General features: G+C 48.4%; 1 protein-coding gene across 1 annotated transcript; it reads left to right on the top strand.

Moving 5' to 3' along the window:
* Nucleotides 1-322: 322 nt before the first annotated feature.
* Nucleotides 323-17,153, top strand: SF3A1 (splicing factor 3a subunit 1). The gene is made up of 16 exons (XM_032947285.2): nucleotides 323-458; nucleotides 1,748-1,854; nucleotides 2,374-2,566; nucleotides 3,323-3,580; nucleotides 4,380-4,454; nucleotides 5,873-6,023; nucleotides 6,722-6,996; nucleotides 8,008-8,122; nucleotides 8,532-8,717; nucleotides 9,272-9,393; nucleotides 10,125-10,397; nucleotides 11,866-12,073; nucleotides 13,017-13,177; nucleotides 13,709-13,810; nucleotides 14,910-14,981; nucleotides 15,839-17,153. Exons 1-16 carry the CDS (start codon nucleotides 393-395, stop codon nucleotides 15,938-15,940), a joined length of 2,466 nt encoding a protein of 821 aa, XP_032803176.1. The 5' UTR covers nucleotides 323-392; the 3' UTR covers nucleotides 15,941-17,153.
* The last annotated feature ends 294 nt before the right edge of the window (nucleotides 17,154-17,447 follow it).

Here is a 17,447-nt window from a genome sequence, read left to right as displayed (position 1 = left end):
GTTGTTAAATCCGCCACCACCCGACACAGCCAATTAGTAAGTATTGCCACGTAAACAGAACGTGCCAATTCGTTTTTCGCACAGCACACCGATGTGTTGGAGACCAAAGCCGCAACATTTACAACCTGAGTACGACGTTTCGCCAGGCGGCGGGTTTAACGACGCATTTATATTTACTTAATTCATCAACAACAACAACAACAAAAAACACCTACACCACGGAGTTATGCTTTACACGACTTACGAATCACAACCCCACCAACCATCACCGCTTTGGAACCCAACCCGTTCGTAAGTCGAGGAGTGCCCCCCCCCACCGGCATTCAGATGCCGACGCCGTCAGGCTGAAGGTTTTCCCCCCCTCTGACCTGGCACCACCCCTCCACGCCGCCATGCCCGCCGTAGCCATGCCGGTCGGGCCCCTGCAGCTCGCCTCGCCCGCTCACGGGGATACAAAGGTGGGTTCGGGCGAGCTGGCGGCGATTCGTAAACAACAACATCAAGAACAGCAGTAAAGGAAACGAGTTAAACGTCGTCCGAGCCGCTCTCACTCTCTCGCGCGCGGTGTGCTGCCTTGAAGTCGAGATTTGCCGTCTCGAGGCCTAGTTGCAGGCTTCTTGGTAGACGCGGGCCCAGCACCGGCGATGGTCAAATGTGGATTTACAATTTGCGTCGTAATTTACGTTGTTTCATGCGGTTAGTGGGATTGCTAAAGTCATTACAACGGGAATGCGATGTTGGAGTTTAGCCACGTTGTTTGAAGTGTCTAGAATTAGCGGGGTATACAGGTTACTAGGCCTCCGTTGAGTAACATTCAAAGGCTGTGTTGTGCAGCTATCATGTAAACTGACTTTTAATCAAATGATAAAGTATCACGTCTACATCGCCTGTGTTATATATGCACTAACGTACTCTCCGGTCGATACAGTGAGTACCATATTGTGGTAGTTAACATTGCCCTTTACATGGATTCACTCGTCTCCGTCATAGGAATGTGGAATTCCCGCCCCTGGCAATTGGTGGTTGAAGAGATGCGAAGCATTCCACGGGGAAGCGCCGTTGTTTTACAGCCCGTGTGTTAATCTACTGCTGGTTGAAGCCCTTCTACACACTGTTAATCATGGGGGGGGTAGTTGTTTGTCCATACTTGATGTCTCTGTACTCTCTGAACTCTGATCAGTGCGGCTGTGGTAGAAGTGAGGGGGAAGATCCGAGACCTTGTTCATACATCAACTCTCTACTGATGTTGGCCGCGGTCGGAAATCAAAATCAGATCGCCGGGTTAACTGCGTATCACACTTGCCACTGCTACATCTTGTTTGTTTTTTTTCTGGAAGACTTTTCAGTTTTTTTTCCTGGATTTTTCAGTTTGCGCATAGTCACTTTAAAATGTTTTCTTGTTCATGTTTTAGTTTTTGGTTTGTTGCGGGTGCACCCGATTCAAGAACCGAATGGCTCATAGGGCTATACCAAATAAATGAAAAATGAAAACTGAATGTATGGGTGTATGTATGTAATAAATGTGTGTGTGTGTGTTGTGCAACTGCCAGTCATCTCAGCTAGCCAACGAATGGCACCTGGGTCTGTCCCGTGACCTCCTGTCAGCGGGCCTTCGACGACTTCATGTTGCCTCAAAGTGAACCTAGCCTGGCACAGGCACCGTGGTGACGTGACCGCCAACTTCGGGGCAAAAGGCGGAAGTTGTGTTTATGTTTATATTTGTGTGTGTTGTGTGGTGTGTATGTAGGCCGCAGATGAAGCAAAAGATGAAGCCGCCAAGCCCGCGGTGGGTATCATTTACCCGCCGCCGGAGGTGCGGAACATCGTGGACAAGACCGCGAGCTTCGTGGCCAGGTGCTTAACCTGCACGCGGTGGCGTGGTGGCACGAATTTCGGGGAGGGACGATGGGTAACACGTTTAGTCTGTGCTGAAATTGTATACCTTTAATTCACGGCCCCTTGTTAATTCACTGCTGGATGAAGGAAATCTCAGCATAGATAGATTGAATAGGTAGAATCAGAATATGTATTTGTACTGGAGGAATCCGATGGGCTATAAAGCTAATTTTTCACAGATTTCCAGTAGGAGCAGGTAATGTGCTAGGATCTCTTAGCAACCTACAATATCTGTTAATACCATACAATTAATCTTGATTTGAAGCTTTCGTGACTGCAGGAATCCATACTCTTTGGTTCTTTCGGTAAAGTCACATATGTATAAAATAAATCACGACGTTTCGGGCGCAACACAAGCGTCCGTCATCAGGTGGGATGCAATTGCCCATCCAAATACTAACCAGGCTCGATGCTGCTTAGCTTTGGCAGGTGAGAAAGCTGACACTTGATTATAATGTATTTTTGACAATCTCCCAGGAACGGCCCGGAGTTCGAAGCTCGCATCCGTCAGAACGAGATCAACAACCCCAAGTTCAACTTCCTCACGACCACAGACCCGTACCATGCCTACTACCGCCACAAGGTCACCGAGTTCCGCGAAGGGCGTGGGCAGGAGCCGTCAGCCGCTGTTCCCAAGATCATGCAACAGCAGCTGCTCATCTCACAGAAGGTGTGCTCGCGCTTCCAAGGCCAGTGGGGGAACTCTGCTGGGCTCGGTGCTTGCATCGAACGAAGACGGTCACTGCATCGCGGAGCTTTCAGATGCGCTTCTGCGGCCGTCTGGAATGCTCTTTCCTACGATATTAGGAAGCCACTGGAGCTGTGCACTTTTCAATCTAAATTGAAAACGAATTTCTTTCGAACTGCTTTTAGTTTTTAGTTTGTTGTCCTTCCACCGCACCTCTGATGAGCACAGTTGGCTAAGTACGGTGCGAAAGAAGTTCAACATACATACAGGCCGCACCTAGACCTTCCTTGCCTCCACTGCAAACGTATCACGCGGCACATGTTTTCCTCTCCCAGTTAGATTTCAGTTACACTCTTGGCATCGTGTCATGAGACGTATAACGCCAGTTTAGCCGCTTTTCCACTGCTCGACCCCATTTGTATCAAGTGTGGCTGAAACCCATAATTGATCCCATCTTCTCAGTTGTGCAATTGTATTTCCGCTATTCTGTCGGCATCTTGTCATGAGACACGATGCGGTTAAATTACTTGACCACAGTTATAATCAAGGGTTGCTAGAATTTAAAATCGAAGCCGGCAATGCCGACTCAGCGTGTCTGACATTTAGCTTCTTAAGCCACCACCGACCCACGGTTAGGCCACATTGCCATGCCACATGGAAACAGATCCCTCTCGAACCTCAATATTTCGGCACACGAGACACTCTCACGGTTGTGATGTCTCTTCGGTGTGAGCGCAGGTGCAGGCGCAGGTGATGCAGGAGACCATCGTGCCGAAGGAAGCACCGCCGGACTTCGAGTTCATGGCGGACGCGCCGTCCATCTCGTACTTCGACCTGGACGTGGTGAAGCTGACGGCGCAGTTTGTGGCACGCAATGGGCGCAGCTTCCTCACGCAGCTCATGGCCAAGGAGCAGCGTAACTACACCTTCGACTTCCTGCGGCCGCAGCACAGCCTCTTCCACTACTTCACCAAGCTGGTGGAGCAGTATACCAAGGTTGGCTGGCCAGGCAGAGAGGGGAGCAGTAGACTAATGTGGACCTGTCAGGCAGAGTGAGGAGCAATCAACTAATGTGGTGTCCATGGATGGAGGGCAGCAGTACGCTCAGGTGTATTATGGGGTGGAAAGAGGGCAGCTGTAAGCTCAGGTGTATTATGGGGTAGAGAGAGGGCAGCAGTAAGCTCAGCTGTATCATGGGGTAGAGAGAGGGCAGCAGTAAGCTCAGGTAGATTATTGGGTAGAGAGAGGGCATCAGTAAGCTCAGGTGTATTATGGGATAGAGAGGGCAGCAGTATGCTCAGGTAGATTATGAGGTAGAGAGAGGGCAGCAGTACGCTCAGTTAGATTATGGGGTAGAGAGAGAGGGCAGCAGTACACTCAGGTAGATTATGGGATAGAGAGGACAGCAGTACGCTCAGATAGATTATGGGGTAGAGAGAGGGCAGCAGTAAGCTCAGGTAGATTATAGGGTAGAGAGAGGGCAGCAGTACGCTCAGATTATGGGGTAGAGAGAGGGCAGCAGTAAGCTCAGGTAGATTATGGGATAGAGAGAGAGGGCAGCGCGACACGAGGTATGTTGGGCAGCGAGGGTACATCTATTAGAAATTGTAAGGGTATAATTTTTATAATGTGTTAAATATTTGTTTGACTTTGTAATTGTAAAAACAAGAAAGGATGCCTAAATAGCAAAAAAAAATAGTATCTGTTGAAACACAGGACTGACTAAAGATTGTATATTACAGTCGTGATGCTCTCTTTAACCCTCATGTGATGCTTTATGCTTTTTTTTAATTAGATCCTGATTCCTCCAAAAGGCCTGTTGCAAAAACTTAAGAAGGAAGCTGAAAACCCCAAGGATATTTTGGATCAGGTAACTTGGATAATACGTGGTAATCTGACTTGGAGATACTGAACACAATTGGTCATATAGGGATCATTAAACATCAACAGCACACAAAGCATTACCTGCGTGGAGTGGTTTTCGGCATAACTTACACCTTTCAAAAACACAATGTGTTTCACGATGTTTCTATAAACATCAAGATTTCAGTTTACTTTTTTGGAGGGCGATGAACAAAAGTGTGCTCTTCATACACTTTTGAAAACGTTCACAATGTGGAAACGATCCCTTAAAAAGCGAGACGATATGAAGACATATAAATGAAAATAACTTTTAAATGCAAACACATAACCAGTTTACAGCGATAACTATTCTAACTTACAAGTGGGAAGCCTGTTTGAGATTCAACAGCTCCCCCAACACCACATGCTTATCTTTTTTTGTATTTTAAACAGGGCTCACATTAGGTTCTGGACTACAGTAAAACCTTGGATTGCGAGTAACTTGGTCTGCGAGTGTTTTGCAAGACGAGCAATAATAAAAAAAAATGTTTAACTTGATAAACGAGCGAGGTCTTGCAATACGAGTAGTACGTATATGCTTTGTCTGCCGAGCGTCACGTGATCACAACTGAGCTGATGGTTCTTCTCTCTCTCTCGCTGCGGGATTGTGGGTAATCGTCTCCCATGCTCGGTCTCAGTCGGCGTGCCTCACTCGTATAGTCAACATCCATGCGAGCGTATACTGTTTACTATACTGTTTACTATATCATTGGATAGGTTCCTTGTTAAAGTTGCACAAAAAGAAAAAGATTCCAGTGTGCCAACAGATGGCAGTGATTCCGTTAGTTACAGTGAAAGTCGTCCTACACAATAACCCTCCTCTCTCTCGTCTTCCTCACACCAGCCACGATTAAATTTAATTAATTAATTTTATCACTTTATATGAAATGTAAATAATAAAATATTAATAGGTATTTTGTATTAATCATTTTTATATTAATATTTTTGGGTTGTGGAACAAATCATTTGAGTTTCCCTTATTTCTTATGGGGAAATTCGCTTTGATATACGAGTGCTTTGGATTACAAACAAATTTCCGGAACGAATTATGCTCGCAATCCAAGGTTTTACTGTACTGCACATGATAGAGGGGCTAAGTGTTAGAGCCAATAAGCTGATTTAGCCGAGTTATTGGGCCATAGGTCAGATCTTTTCTGAAGCTTTAATATGACACCTCATTCACCGATATTGGTGGCGTGGCATAGGAAGGGTTCTGGAAACAAACTTTCAGGCATACATATTAACCTGATTATTGTCTAGATACTCGAAAGCTCTGTAAAGATGTAAATCAGAGTGTTTGAGAACATCCTGCATGTCCCGTGAAGAGCGAGATCTGAGGGCTGCCCGTGTATTTACGCACGCCCTTGGCGTTTTTTGTCGTTTCAGGTGAAGTACCGCGTGGAGTGGGCAAAGTTCCAGGAGCGCGAGCGGAGGAAGGAGGAAGAAGAGCGCGAGCGGGAGAGGGTTGCCTACGCCCAGGTGGACTGGCACGACTTCGTGGTGGTGGAGACCGTGGACTTTCAGCCCAACGAGCAAGGCAGGCAGCCTCACCTCTCATGCTCTCTCTCGTTCGCTCCCTCCTACGATTTACAGGAAGGCAACGAAGCGAGAACGTTTTTAGTTGGCGGCTGTATGGGTCATGCTGTGGATCTGGACTTTTAGAGAGCAAGTTTTAGTAAAATTTTGTAAATTAGAAGGGGATAAAAACAACAACACTTCAAAAGTGTCTTTCAGGAGTGCTACCACAGTGTGCTGCATTCTGCTATATTGTGTAAACACGTAAGTGATGAGGGCCAGGTCAGTAGATGACTGGTGAGTGGTACATTTCTGATTAAGTTCAGGTTGGAGTGTCGCATCACTGTCAATAAGTTGGGGTGTCCACACGTCGATACCGGTGTTCAGGTCTTTGTACGTAGAACGACCATGACGTACGTCCGAGTCGTGTCAGGTATATATGTGTGTCCCACATACCTTGAGCTTGTTTGATAACCTCACCTGGGTCTGCCCACTCTCACCCTACTGCTCACTGATGAAGAGTGGTGCTGGTGTCTGCTGAGTGGGTGGTCGTAGTCCGCTCATTTTAACATCGAATGTCGCGTTTGGCGACATCGACGTTAAAAAAAATAAACCTACCGATGGAGCCAAGCTCTAATGAACAAGCGGCTGAGAAACGTTAAAAGCCGACGTCCACCACACGTCATCGGCTTTTTCCCACCGCCCCCGGTGTCCGCGCAGGAAATCTCCCTCCGCCAACGACGCCCGAGGAGCTGGGGGCGCGCATCCTGGCGCAGGAGCGCTACGAGAAGTACGGGGAGAGCGAGGAGGTGGAGATGGAGGTGGAGTCGGACCACGAGGGCGACTCGGACGACGGCAATCGCCAAGACGACGACGACCAGGGCAGCGAGAGCGAGCCCGAGCGTGACGATCGGCAACGCAGGGAGGATAGGCAGCGCGGTGGCGCCTCCTCTCAGCCCACGGACCAGGACACCCAAGTGCAGGACATGGACGAGGTGACGTGGCTCAAGTGGCGTGTTTATTCACATTTGAGTGTGCCAAACATCACGATATAGGACCACAGAGCTTGGGCAATTGTTGGTGCCGGTTCTGGCCGCCCTTCCCGCTTGCCTGCGGTTTACCCGCATCTCCGTGCAACAACGGTGCGTGTTACAAATTAAATGGCGTTTTGAGATGCCGTTTATGTAATGATGTCGCTATAAAACAATGTTGTATTCTTTATGTGATGGCATGGTTTTCACGAACTGTTAGGAGCTATTCCAATTTATAAAGTGTATTACGCGGTAGGTCCCGATAAATTAAAAACTCTTTTATAAATTGAAAACTAATTTCATTAGAATTGCTTTTTGTGTTTAGTTTGTTGTCCTTCCCCTACACCTCCGATGAGCACGGTTGGCTACGTACGGTGCGAAAGAAGTTCAACGTCCATTCATACAACACACTGGGTAGCAATTTCAAATGTTTTGCTACAAGAGCTTGCAAATTTAAATGTTTTCATCTCATGGCATGACTCGTAGATCGTAACTCCGATCGGAGTGAAAGATAACGAAGCAAAAGGAAAGCCGGAAAGGTGGCCTGCAATGCTGATGGAGGGATCCATAGCGGCCGAGTCGGCCTCCACTTGATAGTGACGCAGCGATTCACCCCCCGTCACGATCCCACAAAGTGTTATGATGTGACGTCCAGGGTTGGCAACACAAGTCCATAATCGTTTGAACTTTTCAGTACCTGTGTTAAAGAGTCATGTACATGAATTGAAAGCAATTGTATATTTGAATTACATGATTGACGTGCGGCAAACCCCCTCTTTGACAGGGCGTGAAAGGAACACCGTGTAATCTCGCTGAGAGGCTCTCATGGTAGGCTCCAGAAATAGTCGCTGCCGTGCCTTCTCTGATAGCCTTGACATGATGTGACGATCTACTGACAGAATTAGTCGAGAGAATCTTAAGGGTGCATCAACATTGATGGGCTTTGTGCGCGTGTGGGTGCGTGCGCACGTTTAGGGATCGGACGACGAGGATGATATGCCCGCTCCGCCGCTGCCCGAGCTGCCAATGCCGCCGCCTCTTCCTCTCGCGCCTGACCAAGTGATCATCCGCAAGGATTACGACCCCAAAGGTGAGCGTCCTTCGTCCTCAGCTACACCACTTGATTGTTCTCAATTGTGGTGTGAGCAAAAGACGTCTGTTCGTAGTTCACCCGTTTAAATCAGCGCTTTTAGTATCTCTTAACTCCCTACCCCCAGCCAATCCATTCTGTTGACTCCCTGCCCCTGTTTAAGTCCAGGCTCAAGACTTTTTTTGTATTTCTCCTCTGTTTATGACTATACCTCTATAAAACAACAACGCTCACCGTTTCTGTTTAGCATCTCGACGTGCGATCACACACACACACACGGAGGCTGTATAAAATCCACGTCGCGTCGTTTGCGTCTTCTTATTTTTTGTTCTAACAAAGCTATCGCCGATATAAACTTTCACGACTCTGAACCGGACCGACCAACCTTGTTTATTTCTTCGACGAGCAGCAGTGCGGCCCACGGCACCGGCGCCCACGCAGGACGAGTTCCTCGTCTCTCCCATCACGGGCGAGCGCATCCCCGCCAGCAAGATGCAGGAGCACATGCGCATCGGTCTGCTGGACCCGCGCTGGATCCAGGAGCAGGAGCGTTCCATCCGCGAGCGGCAGAACCAGGAGGAGGTCTACGCCCACGGTCAGTGGCGCCGTTGGTGCCTGCGTTGCCGTCGCCTGCCGGTCGTCATGCTTCTTTGAGAACTGTTTTTCGTGTTTTCGTGTTTGCGGTCCTTCCCCCCCGCACCTCCGATTCAGCACGGTTGGCTGCGTGCGGTGCGAAAGAAGTTCAACGTGCATACATGCATCGTTGTTGCTTCTCCGTTTTTTTTATTGGCGGAGAGATTGAAATTGTAAGGTTTACAGCGGGGTTGGGGTAACCTTTTTTTAAGTGAGGGCTGCATATAATTGCACTTTTCACAGCCACAATCCGGTTGAATATTATACATTTGAGTGGCACAGCCAGAGCTTGTGAGAGGTCCTCTGGACAGAGGCAAACTTTATAGTTCGCATTGTTTATAAAAATGTCTCTGTAGAACCTCTCAAAATTGAGTAAGCCAAGGTGTGCTTGCGCACTCTTTTAAATAAGCTTACGAAGTTCACAGTGGAGCAGCACCGATTGGGAGAACGAGATAGGACCATGCAAGCGGTTGTCGACTGTACGGCATTGACACGACTCGTCATGTGCCCTCCTAGGCCTGGACATCGAGAGCAGTCTGAAGCAGCTGGCTGAGCGCCGTACCGATATCTTCGGTGTGGAGGAGACGGCTATCGGCAAGAAGATTGGGGAAGAGGAGATCCAGAAGCCCGAGGATAAGGTGAGAGAGAGCGCTTTGTCTCGTCAGTTGGAATGGGCACGCTCGATCTCCTCTGCTGACCCTGCTCCCAGAATGTTTTGATCCTCGTTCCGTTGGTCTTTACAACCGTTACAATTCTTGCTTCTTCCCTCGCTGCCTCAGTGCGTCCACTGCCTCGAAGTCCTTTTCTGTACAATGCTTCTGCTTCCCTGATTTGACTCCGCTCCTTTTTTTTTGGGGTCTGTTCTTTTGATGTTGCGCTGCTTTGCAGCATCTGCAACATCCTCTTTAGCCTTCCGCTTGCATTGCTTCGTGTTCGCGTCAACGCGCATGACCTAGGCTAGGTGAAGAGCATATATCTGTTTGCGGCATAGAGCTACCACTGTCACCGTCTAAGCTTCCCTTGCTACCACACTCTGAACTATTTAAACTTATTATTTTACCAGGTAAGGCCCATTGAGCTATATAACTCTTTTTCAGAAGCGACCTGGCCACAAGTGATAGCCCAATGAAGTGGCTTTTGTGGAAATGTATAGCAGCCAAATACTTTTAAACGCATTTGTGTCTAAATGTGGAGGGAAAAACCTGAGTAGGACCCGGAGAAAAATCTACGCGACCACAAAGAGAGAGAGACGCACAAACTCTAAATATATACAGCAGGCGTCGGGGTCGGGTATCGAACCCACGACCGCCTGTATAACCATGCGAGGTGCTTAACATCTCGCCGCCGTGTTGCAACTCCGCTCCCGCAGGTGACATGGGATGGCCACACGGCGAGCATGGCACGCACGCAGCAGGCGGCGCAGGCCAACATCAGCCTGCAGGAGCAGATCGAGGCCATCCACAAGGCCAAGGGCCTCGTGGGAGAGGACGAAGCCAAGGAGAAGATCGGGCCCAAGCCCGTCCTGTCGGGTCGCTCCGGCCTGCCGCCGGGTCCCCCGCCCGGGCCTCCACGCTCCAACTCGGCCACCTCCAACTCGCCGTCGATGTCCAACAGCATGCCGCCCAGCTCGCGCCCACCGCTGGTGCGTAAGCGACCGCATCGGGAAGAGGAGGAAAATGGGAGAATTCTGCTAATTTGGGTCGCCGTGCGGTTAGGAGATAACATTCAGAGGTGTTAATGACGCTTTCATTCGTTGATTTTTAATATAGATTTTTTTTTTTAACGCTCGCGATTCGTCACATGAAATAATTGGATGTTTTTAAATTGGGCAAATTTGCTTATCAAGCTTATTATCCCCCATCATGTCCACCCAGCAGTGTAAGTGGGTACACCACACTCAACAGATCACAATATAGAGTCCGTGTACAGATTGCATCAGTAGATCTCGCTGAAAGAAAATGTACCGTTCGTCCCATTCATGTGTTCATTAGTCAGTGGTGGCCATTTTGCTATATATTACAGCTCTTTGTCAATCCACTGCTACATGAAGGCCTCCACATACAATGTGTAGACATGGGTGTCTTTTTTTTTTACAATATTCACGCCGGTCAGTGCGTATTCCAGAAAGGAGGTCGTGAGTGCGTTTTAGTTGTGGCCTTGAATCGAATTCAAGATCACCGGGTTCCTAGCGCCGTCTGCCACACCACTTTTGCTGCCACTGCTTCCCCCGAGGAATTGATTTAGCGGAATGATACTTTTGCAGTTGCTTAGGTCTTCAGCCCAAAGCTCTTTGACGTTGTGCGTCGCTGGTTCAGGCGGATGTTTTTTCTTTTTTTTACGGTGGAGAGCGGCAAAGTCTTTTAAACGAGTCTCCGACGCTGCTGTTAATTTGAATGTGGACTGCGGTGCTTGCCTGAAATTCGTTAGCAATCTGTGAAAAAGATTCAGTCGGCGTTTTTCTTTTCCTCTCTACCGATGTGTGCGTACAATAAGAACATTTTGCACCCTGTGAGTACTCTTTTTTTTCTTCTCGAGTCCTGGGAACCGGGCCCAAGAAATCAAAAGTGTGTGTGCGTGTTGACCAGCTATGACGGTGTGAGTTTTGGCACCCAGATGATAAATTCCAACCTTAGCACAGTTTGCTTAACAAAACCTTCACCAATACAGTATGCAAATGTATGCCAATGCATTCTTAGATTAATGGGGGGGGGGGGGGGCTGGGTGGTTGCTTGATATGAGGATTAAAGCTAGGGTTGATTCCGCTTGTAGAGCTGGGCTGCGATTTGCGTTGGGGGTCTAGCATTGGGATTGGCATTACGGTTTAGATTTGTCATAGTTGGGGTTTAGAGATAGGGCTAGAATTATATTATTTTTTTATTATTATTGTTAATTTATATAAGACATGGTTCAGGTTGGTTGTTCGAGTTCAGGTGTTTGCATTTATTATTCATATTGGGACACCATTTTGGTCGGGTGCTAAGAGTTTGGGTGAGCGTCGCGATTAGGGATACGGTTTGTGTTTGGTGAGGGCAAGAGCCCAGTGGGGGGGGGGGGGGGGGGGGCCCTGACTTGTCTGACGCGCGTGCGTGCTGGTGCCTCCCGTTGTGCAGATTGCGCAGCCGATGCGCACCACGGTGGTGCAGGCGGTTCCTCTGCTGCCCCGACCTCCCATGCCGCCCATGCTTCGCCTGGCGCCCACGCCCGTCCTCACCACGCAGCTACCCCCGCAGATGCTGCCCGGGCCCTCGCGCATCTCCGTGCTACCCATGCCACCGCCGGGCATGCCCTCGCGGCCCCCACCCATGGGCGTGCCCACCGGTAAAGCCACCTCTCCTCTCCTCGCCGTTGGCTTTATTTTCTTTACCTTTTGTGTTGTTGTTCGTGCGTGGGGTTTTCAAGTCGGAAGTGAAAGCTTTTTAGATTTTTCTGCTCGAACGAGCATGCACGCGATGCTGGTCCTTGTGTACAGCCCTGCATAGTCATTGTTGGAAATTCCTAGTTCCTATTGCAGGGACGAGTCGATCCGTAGGCCAAGCACTGTTGACTTGCCCACAAAGTGGTACTAATTTTTTTTATTGACCCCGGAGTACCACTCTCAGTGTCTCTTGTGTCCCTTATTCGACGCACGGTTCAGCTCTTACGTCCTCTTTTGGAGATGTATTGTGAAATTGAACATTTTGTTCCCCGGAACCTGGGCTGCACTTAATTGAATTCAGAAATGTACTCTGCAATTGCAGTTGAGTACTAACTGAGAATTCTATTCCACTACGGTGGTGGTGGCTGTGTCTTGTGCAGTAATCGGTGACTGGGTGGAGATTGTCTTCCTCCGCATTTAAGAATCTGGTCGAATCGTGGGTTACGGTTGCACGTGTTTTGAATCCCAAGTTCTCGGCAGCCACAGTCCCAGTGCTGCCCCCATAATTAGAACTCTCTTGCCTCAGCCATTCGTGCCTTCGACTCCTTACCCCTGCTCAAGTTAATGCTAAATAACTTTTTTTCATTTTGCCGATGAGTGACTGCATTTTGACGCTACGTAAATCCAGACCGCAACTGCATTGCATTATGGAGCTACCCGAGATCCAAGCTTACCCGGTTCACCTCACTTTTCACGTGCAAAAAGCACGCTTACATTTCAACACAACTGACGTTTTTGTGAGTTATGTTGAAGATGGAAATGTCTCAGACACTCGCAATTCAAAACACACCCGCCGGCGTCGTCGTTGTTGTCCTGGCTGTACCGTGTGTTTGTGCGCGCGTACAGTGTTCGTGGCCACGCAGGTGGGCCCCCCGTCAGGCCCGGGAGGGGGCCGAATGCCCCCCCACCACAACGCACCTTCCCAGCAGGATGACGAGCCGGCCTCCAAAAAACTCAAGACGGAGGACAACCTCATTCCCGAGGAGGAGTTCCTGCGGCGCCACCGGGTGCGTGGGTGTTGGGGATGGTAGGGCGGGGGGGGCGACTGCCTCACGCGTAACCTGAGCATCGCATAATCATCGTCGTCATTAGCTGGGATCCATCTACTGCTGGTCGAAGGCAAAGTTCACCCGTGCTCAAAACGGTTATCATCATGTAGGCAGTGACCGAGTCGCCCGGAACGCGCTCGATTTTGTCAGATCGGGCGAGATTTCAGACGCTGTGCGGGAGTTGAGCCTGTGGATAGTGCTTGGACGGGCGACCCAGCGTGTATCAAAGTGGTTGTCATAGGCAGCCGCTGCTGCTGCTGCTGCTAGGGGGCTACGTAGTGTGCAGCAGAGGGCAGTGAGGGAAACCATTTGTCCAGCAGTAGAGTGATGAAAGGGGCCGGTAAAGTGCAGTACATGCCAGTTTGTTTCACACGCTTGTATGTATGTATGTTGAACTTATTTTACACCGTACTTGTCCGTGTCCTGTATTACCAACCCGAGCGGTAGAGGCGGCGACACTGAATGTGTGTTGCTGTCTCTCTGCTGCAGGGTGCCGTGTCCTTCAAGGTTCAGGTCCCCAACATGCAGGACAAGTCGGAATGGAAGCTGAACGGACAGACTCTGAGTTTCAACCTCCCGCTTACCGACCAGGTGAGGCCACCATCACCGGTGCTCCTATATAAAAAACTATAAACTTTTTTTTATTTTACCAGGGAAAGGCCCACTGAGCTGCGTTGCTCTTTTTTCAGAAGCGACCTGGCCACAAATGATAGCTCAACGAAGTGGCTTATCACGTGGAAATTTATAGCAGCCAAATACTCTAAACGCACGTTGATTCTAAACATGGAGGGGAAAACCAGAGGACCCGGAGAAAAATCCACCCGTGGCGCGAATTAGTAGGCTCTAAAGTGTCCAAAAGAGGATCTGGAAATGGAGCCCAAACTGTATGGTGGACTTTATTAATAAACTCATGTGGTTGCTGCAAAATGTAATCGTAAAAAAAATATATATAGCGTGGCCTCTGCGCCACGTTTCACCGCCTTGCTTTCCTCTGCCGTCTGGGTAATAATCTGGGTGGTGGATGTGTCCCTGACTAGGGCTGCCCATTGGGGTGGAGCTGTAGGACAGTGAGGAGGGCGATAAACAGTGGAGACTGATTCAGGAGATGATTGATAGCTCTAGTTGAACACTTGAGCTGAAATTTTGGTCACAATTCAGCCGGACATACAGACAAGCATCCCCTGTGTAGCCATTAACAGACTGTTGGGGCAGTCTGTTAATGACGGCCGGCACAGCACACGAAGGGAGTGGCGATGTTTGCACATTGTACCAGGAACTCATTTGAGGCCGAGTCGACCTTGGGGAGGCTCGGGGCCAGTTCAGAAAAATCGTCACTGGTGTTGGCCATGAGCAGGAATCGAACTCGGGTCTCTGCTGGATTCGTATGTTTACGTCATCGGTATGGAACCGGAAAGAAAAATTTTAATAACTTTATGCGGGAGGGCGTGTGGTACAGTTTGGCATCAGCTATCTTAGAGTTGCGGTCGTGTCGCTACAGTTCTCTGCGGTGAGTACAACGTCTTTACAAATAACGGTGCCACGCCTCTCTAAATCAAATTAACGCCAAACCGCTTGCGCGTTCTGAGATTCGGCGGTGAACGGGACGCCCGCCCTGAAACTTGCAATTCGTCTCGGAATGGGAAAGGGTGATTTTACCGATCGTTGTGTTTTTCTCATCTGCCCCTTCCAGGTGTCCGTCATCAAGGCTAAGATACACGAGAGCACGGGCATGCCGGCTGGAAAACAGAAGTTGCAGTTTGAGGTAATGCAACTGACACTGGCACTGGTGGAATGTCACAGCTGTGTTTTTTTTATTATGAGGTTAAGGGTGGAGATTTTTTAATTCTTTTTGGCTTAAAAAATGTCCTGAAGTCTGCTTTCCACATCATACCGTCGGATGTGTCCATTTGTAACTCTCGCAGAGCCGTGCATCACCCAGTGTGTTAGAGATTGGCCCGGGGAAAGGTGATATCATAGAGCAGCTTCTGGTATTCCCTTAAAAAATTACTTTGAATCCACAGTAGGGCAGCCACACTTTCCTACAAACTTGCCAGAGAGATGTTCGTTCTTCACGTGGCAGTCAAATAAAAGTCACACGGCAGTGAAATAAAAGTCACATGGTAGTCAACCCGAAGCCAATTAAGCGAAAAACCGACATGATGGGGTTTTTTTTCTGCAGTCATTGGTGACTGAGCTGAGACAATAAACTCTCTCCACTTCAGAAATCTGGTTCATCACAGGTGGCGGAAACTTAGATTTGAATCGGAATATTTGTCAGTACTGGAGGAATCCGATGAGCTATAAAGTACAGATGTCCAGGTGGTTCTCATCAGTGCTAGCTCGGTGACCGGACCCCTGAGCCACATAAAGTACGTTCCCTGCGCCTTTAACAACAAATGTTGGGCTACTCATTAAAAAAACCATTGGGGGGGTGGTAGGGTTTTTGCTGTGTAATGTCAGCAGGTGCCCTTGGGGTGAAATATTAAACCTAAATAAACCATGGACCTATTTACTTGGCGTTGCTGCTCATTGACAACCCGTTGAGGTGCTTGTAAAAAGAGAGCTGTGATCCTCAAGTTGACCGTGTGTGCGCGCGCGTGCGTGTGTTCTGTCTTGCAGGGTATTTTCATCAAGGACTCCAACTCGTTGGCCTATTACAATATGCTCAACGGGTCGGTCATTCACCTGGCCCTCAAGGAGAGAGGCGGTCGCAAAAAGTAGTGGCCCTTCCAGGCCGCGTGGATCGGGATGCGTCAGGTCTTTGGTTATTTTTTTTGTGACCGATGAGTGTTGCGTACCGTGCGAGAGTCACGGGTTCTCGATGAAACCTCCCATGGGTTTTTGTGCGAGATGAACCCTAAATGTGATGGTGGAATGTTATTTCTGGAACTGCTTATGTTGACCGTTTCATATTTTTGCGGGGAAATCATTTTGATACGAATAGTTTCGTTAAACTGACCGTGCTTCCCGATTATTGCAGGAGGTGCCGATGGAGGCATCTTCTTAAAGGTTCTCTTGCGTTGCTTTTACAGCAGAGGTGGCCGTTGTTTTTTTTTTATTGGGTCTGGCAGGAAAAACTCGGGTCAGCTTTCCAAACCAATAGGCAACATTCACTAATCCAAAGGGATTTGCATAGTCTACATACAGTTGCCATATTGCATTGGCCTATTAGCAGACTCCAATAAAAGCTGCCAGAAATATCAATTTATTTTTCTAGTGAGAAGTCGAAAAGACCAGGTTGTCTCATTTGCAAGAATGTCCTGGATATGCCAGCAGTCACTCTGGGTTGCCTTGACTAGGTTGCCAATGTGCGTTTTATTAGAACAAGTGCTGTCTTCAGCACTTATACTAATAAGTGCAACTTTTTAACAAGCGACAAAGATATCTTGAGTAAATGGAAAGTGGGGGATCCCTTTTGTAAAGGAGTAAACATTGTTTGGAAAGCTGAAAGGACGAATAAAAAGTTATACCAACTTCTAAAGATGTATCCCACCCAAATCCAGGACAATTTATTCTACTCGCTAGTTTATTTAGAATGCAATGAAGACAAATGCGTGTTATTCCCATCACGTGGATTAATTTCTGCAACTTATCCTTGTCAAAAGGAGCACTGCCGTATTTGTTGTCGTTTTTCTCTCCGTGCCCCGAAAAAAACATTCCACCAGCTAATTTAGAATTAGGGCAGTTGCTTTTTTTTCTGTTTCCCTTGATTCTTTTTGTGCACGTCGCAGAACAATGAACATCCCATTTCACGGAACAGATGCCAGGCGAAGCTGGATTGTTGGCGCCAAATGCCAAAGTGGGAACTCGTTATTTGTCGCAAAATCGTATCACACCCCCCCCACCCCGCCACCATCATCATCATTGTTCTTTCATTTCAGGAGCAGTTGAAATAAACTTTTATTGAAATGTACTTTGATACATTTTTACTGGACTTTGCTGTCGTGTGATGGTGTGTACAAGGGACTTGCAATCAAGTCACCGATCTGATGATCTGTCCGCTTGGCAAGTCGTAACAATGGCGAAAGTTTCTTAAATCCCACGCGTCTTCTCACCGAGCAGCACAGCACAAATGGGTGCCACGGTGGCTAGGATATGTTAACTACCTCGCCTGGTATACAGGATGTTGTGGGTTCAATCCTGACCCTGACACCTATATATTTGGAGTGTGCATGTTTTCCCCTTGGTTGTGTGGATTTTTCTTCGGGGCCTCCCGTTTTTCCCTCCA

This window comes from Petromyzon marinus, chromosome 5, assembly GCF_048934315.1.
Source record: "Petromyzon marinus isolate PM22_M1 ecotype Great Lakes invasive population chromosome 5, UKy_Petmar_22M1.pri1.0, whole genome shotgun sequence".
Taxonomy (NCBI): Eukaryota; Metazoa; Chordata; class Hyperoartia; order Petromyzontiformes; family Petromyzontidae; genus Petromyzon; species Petromyzon marinus.
The sequence above is the reverse complement of the archived record's forward strand: the minus strand, read 5'-3'. Positions and strand labels throughout refer to the sequence as shown.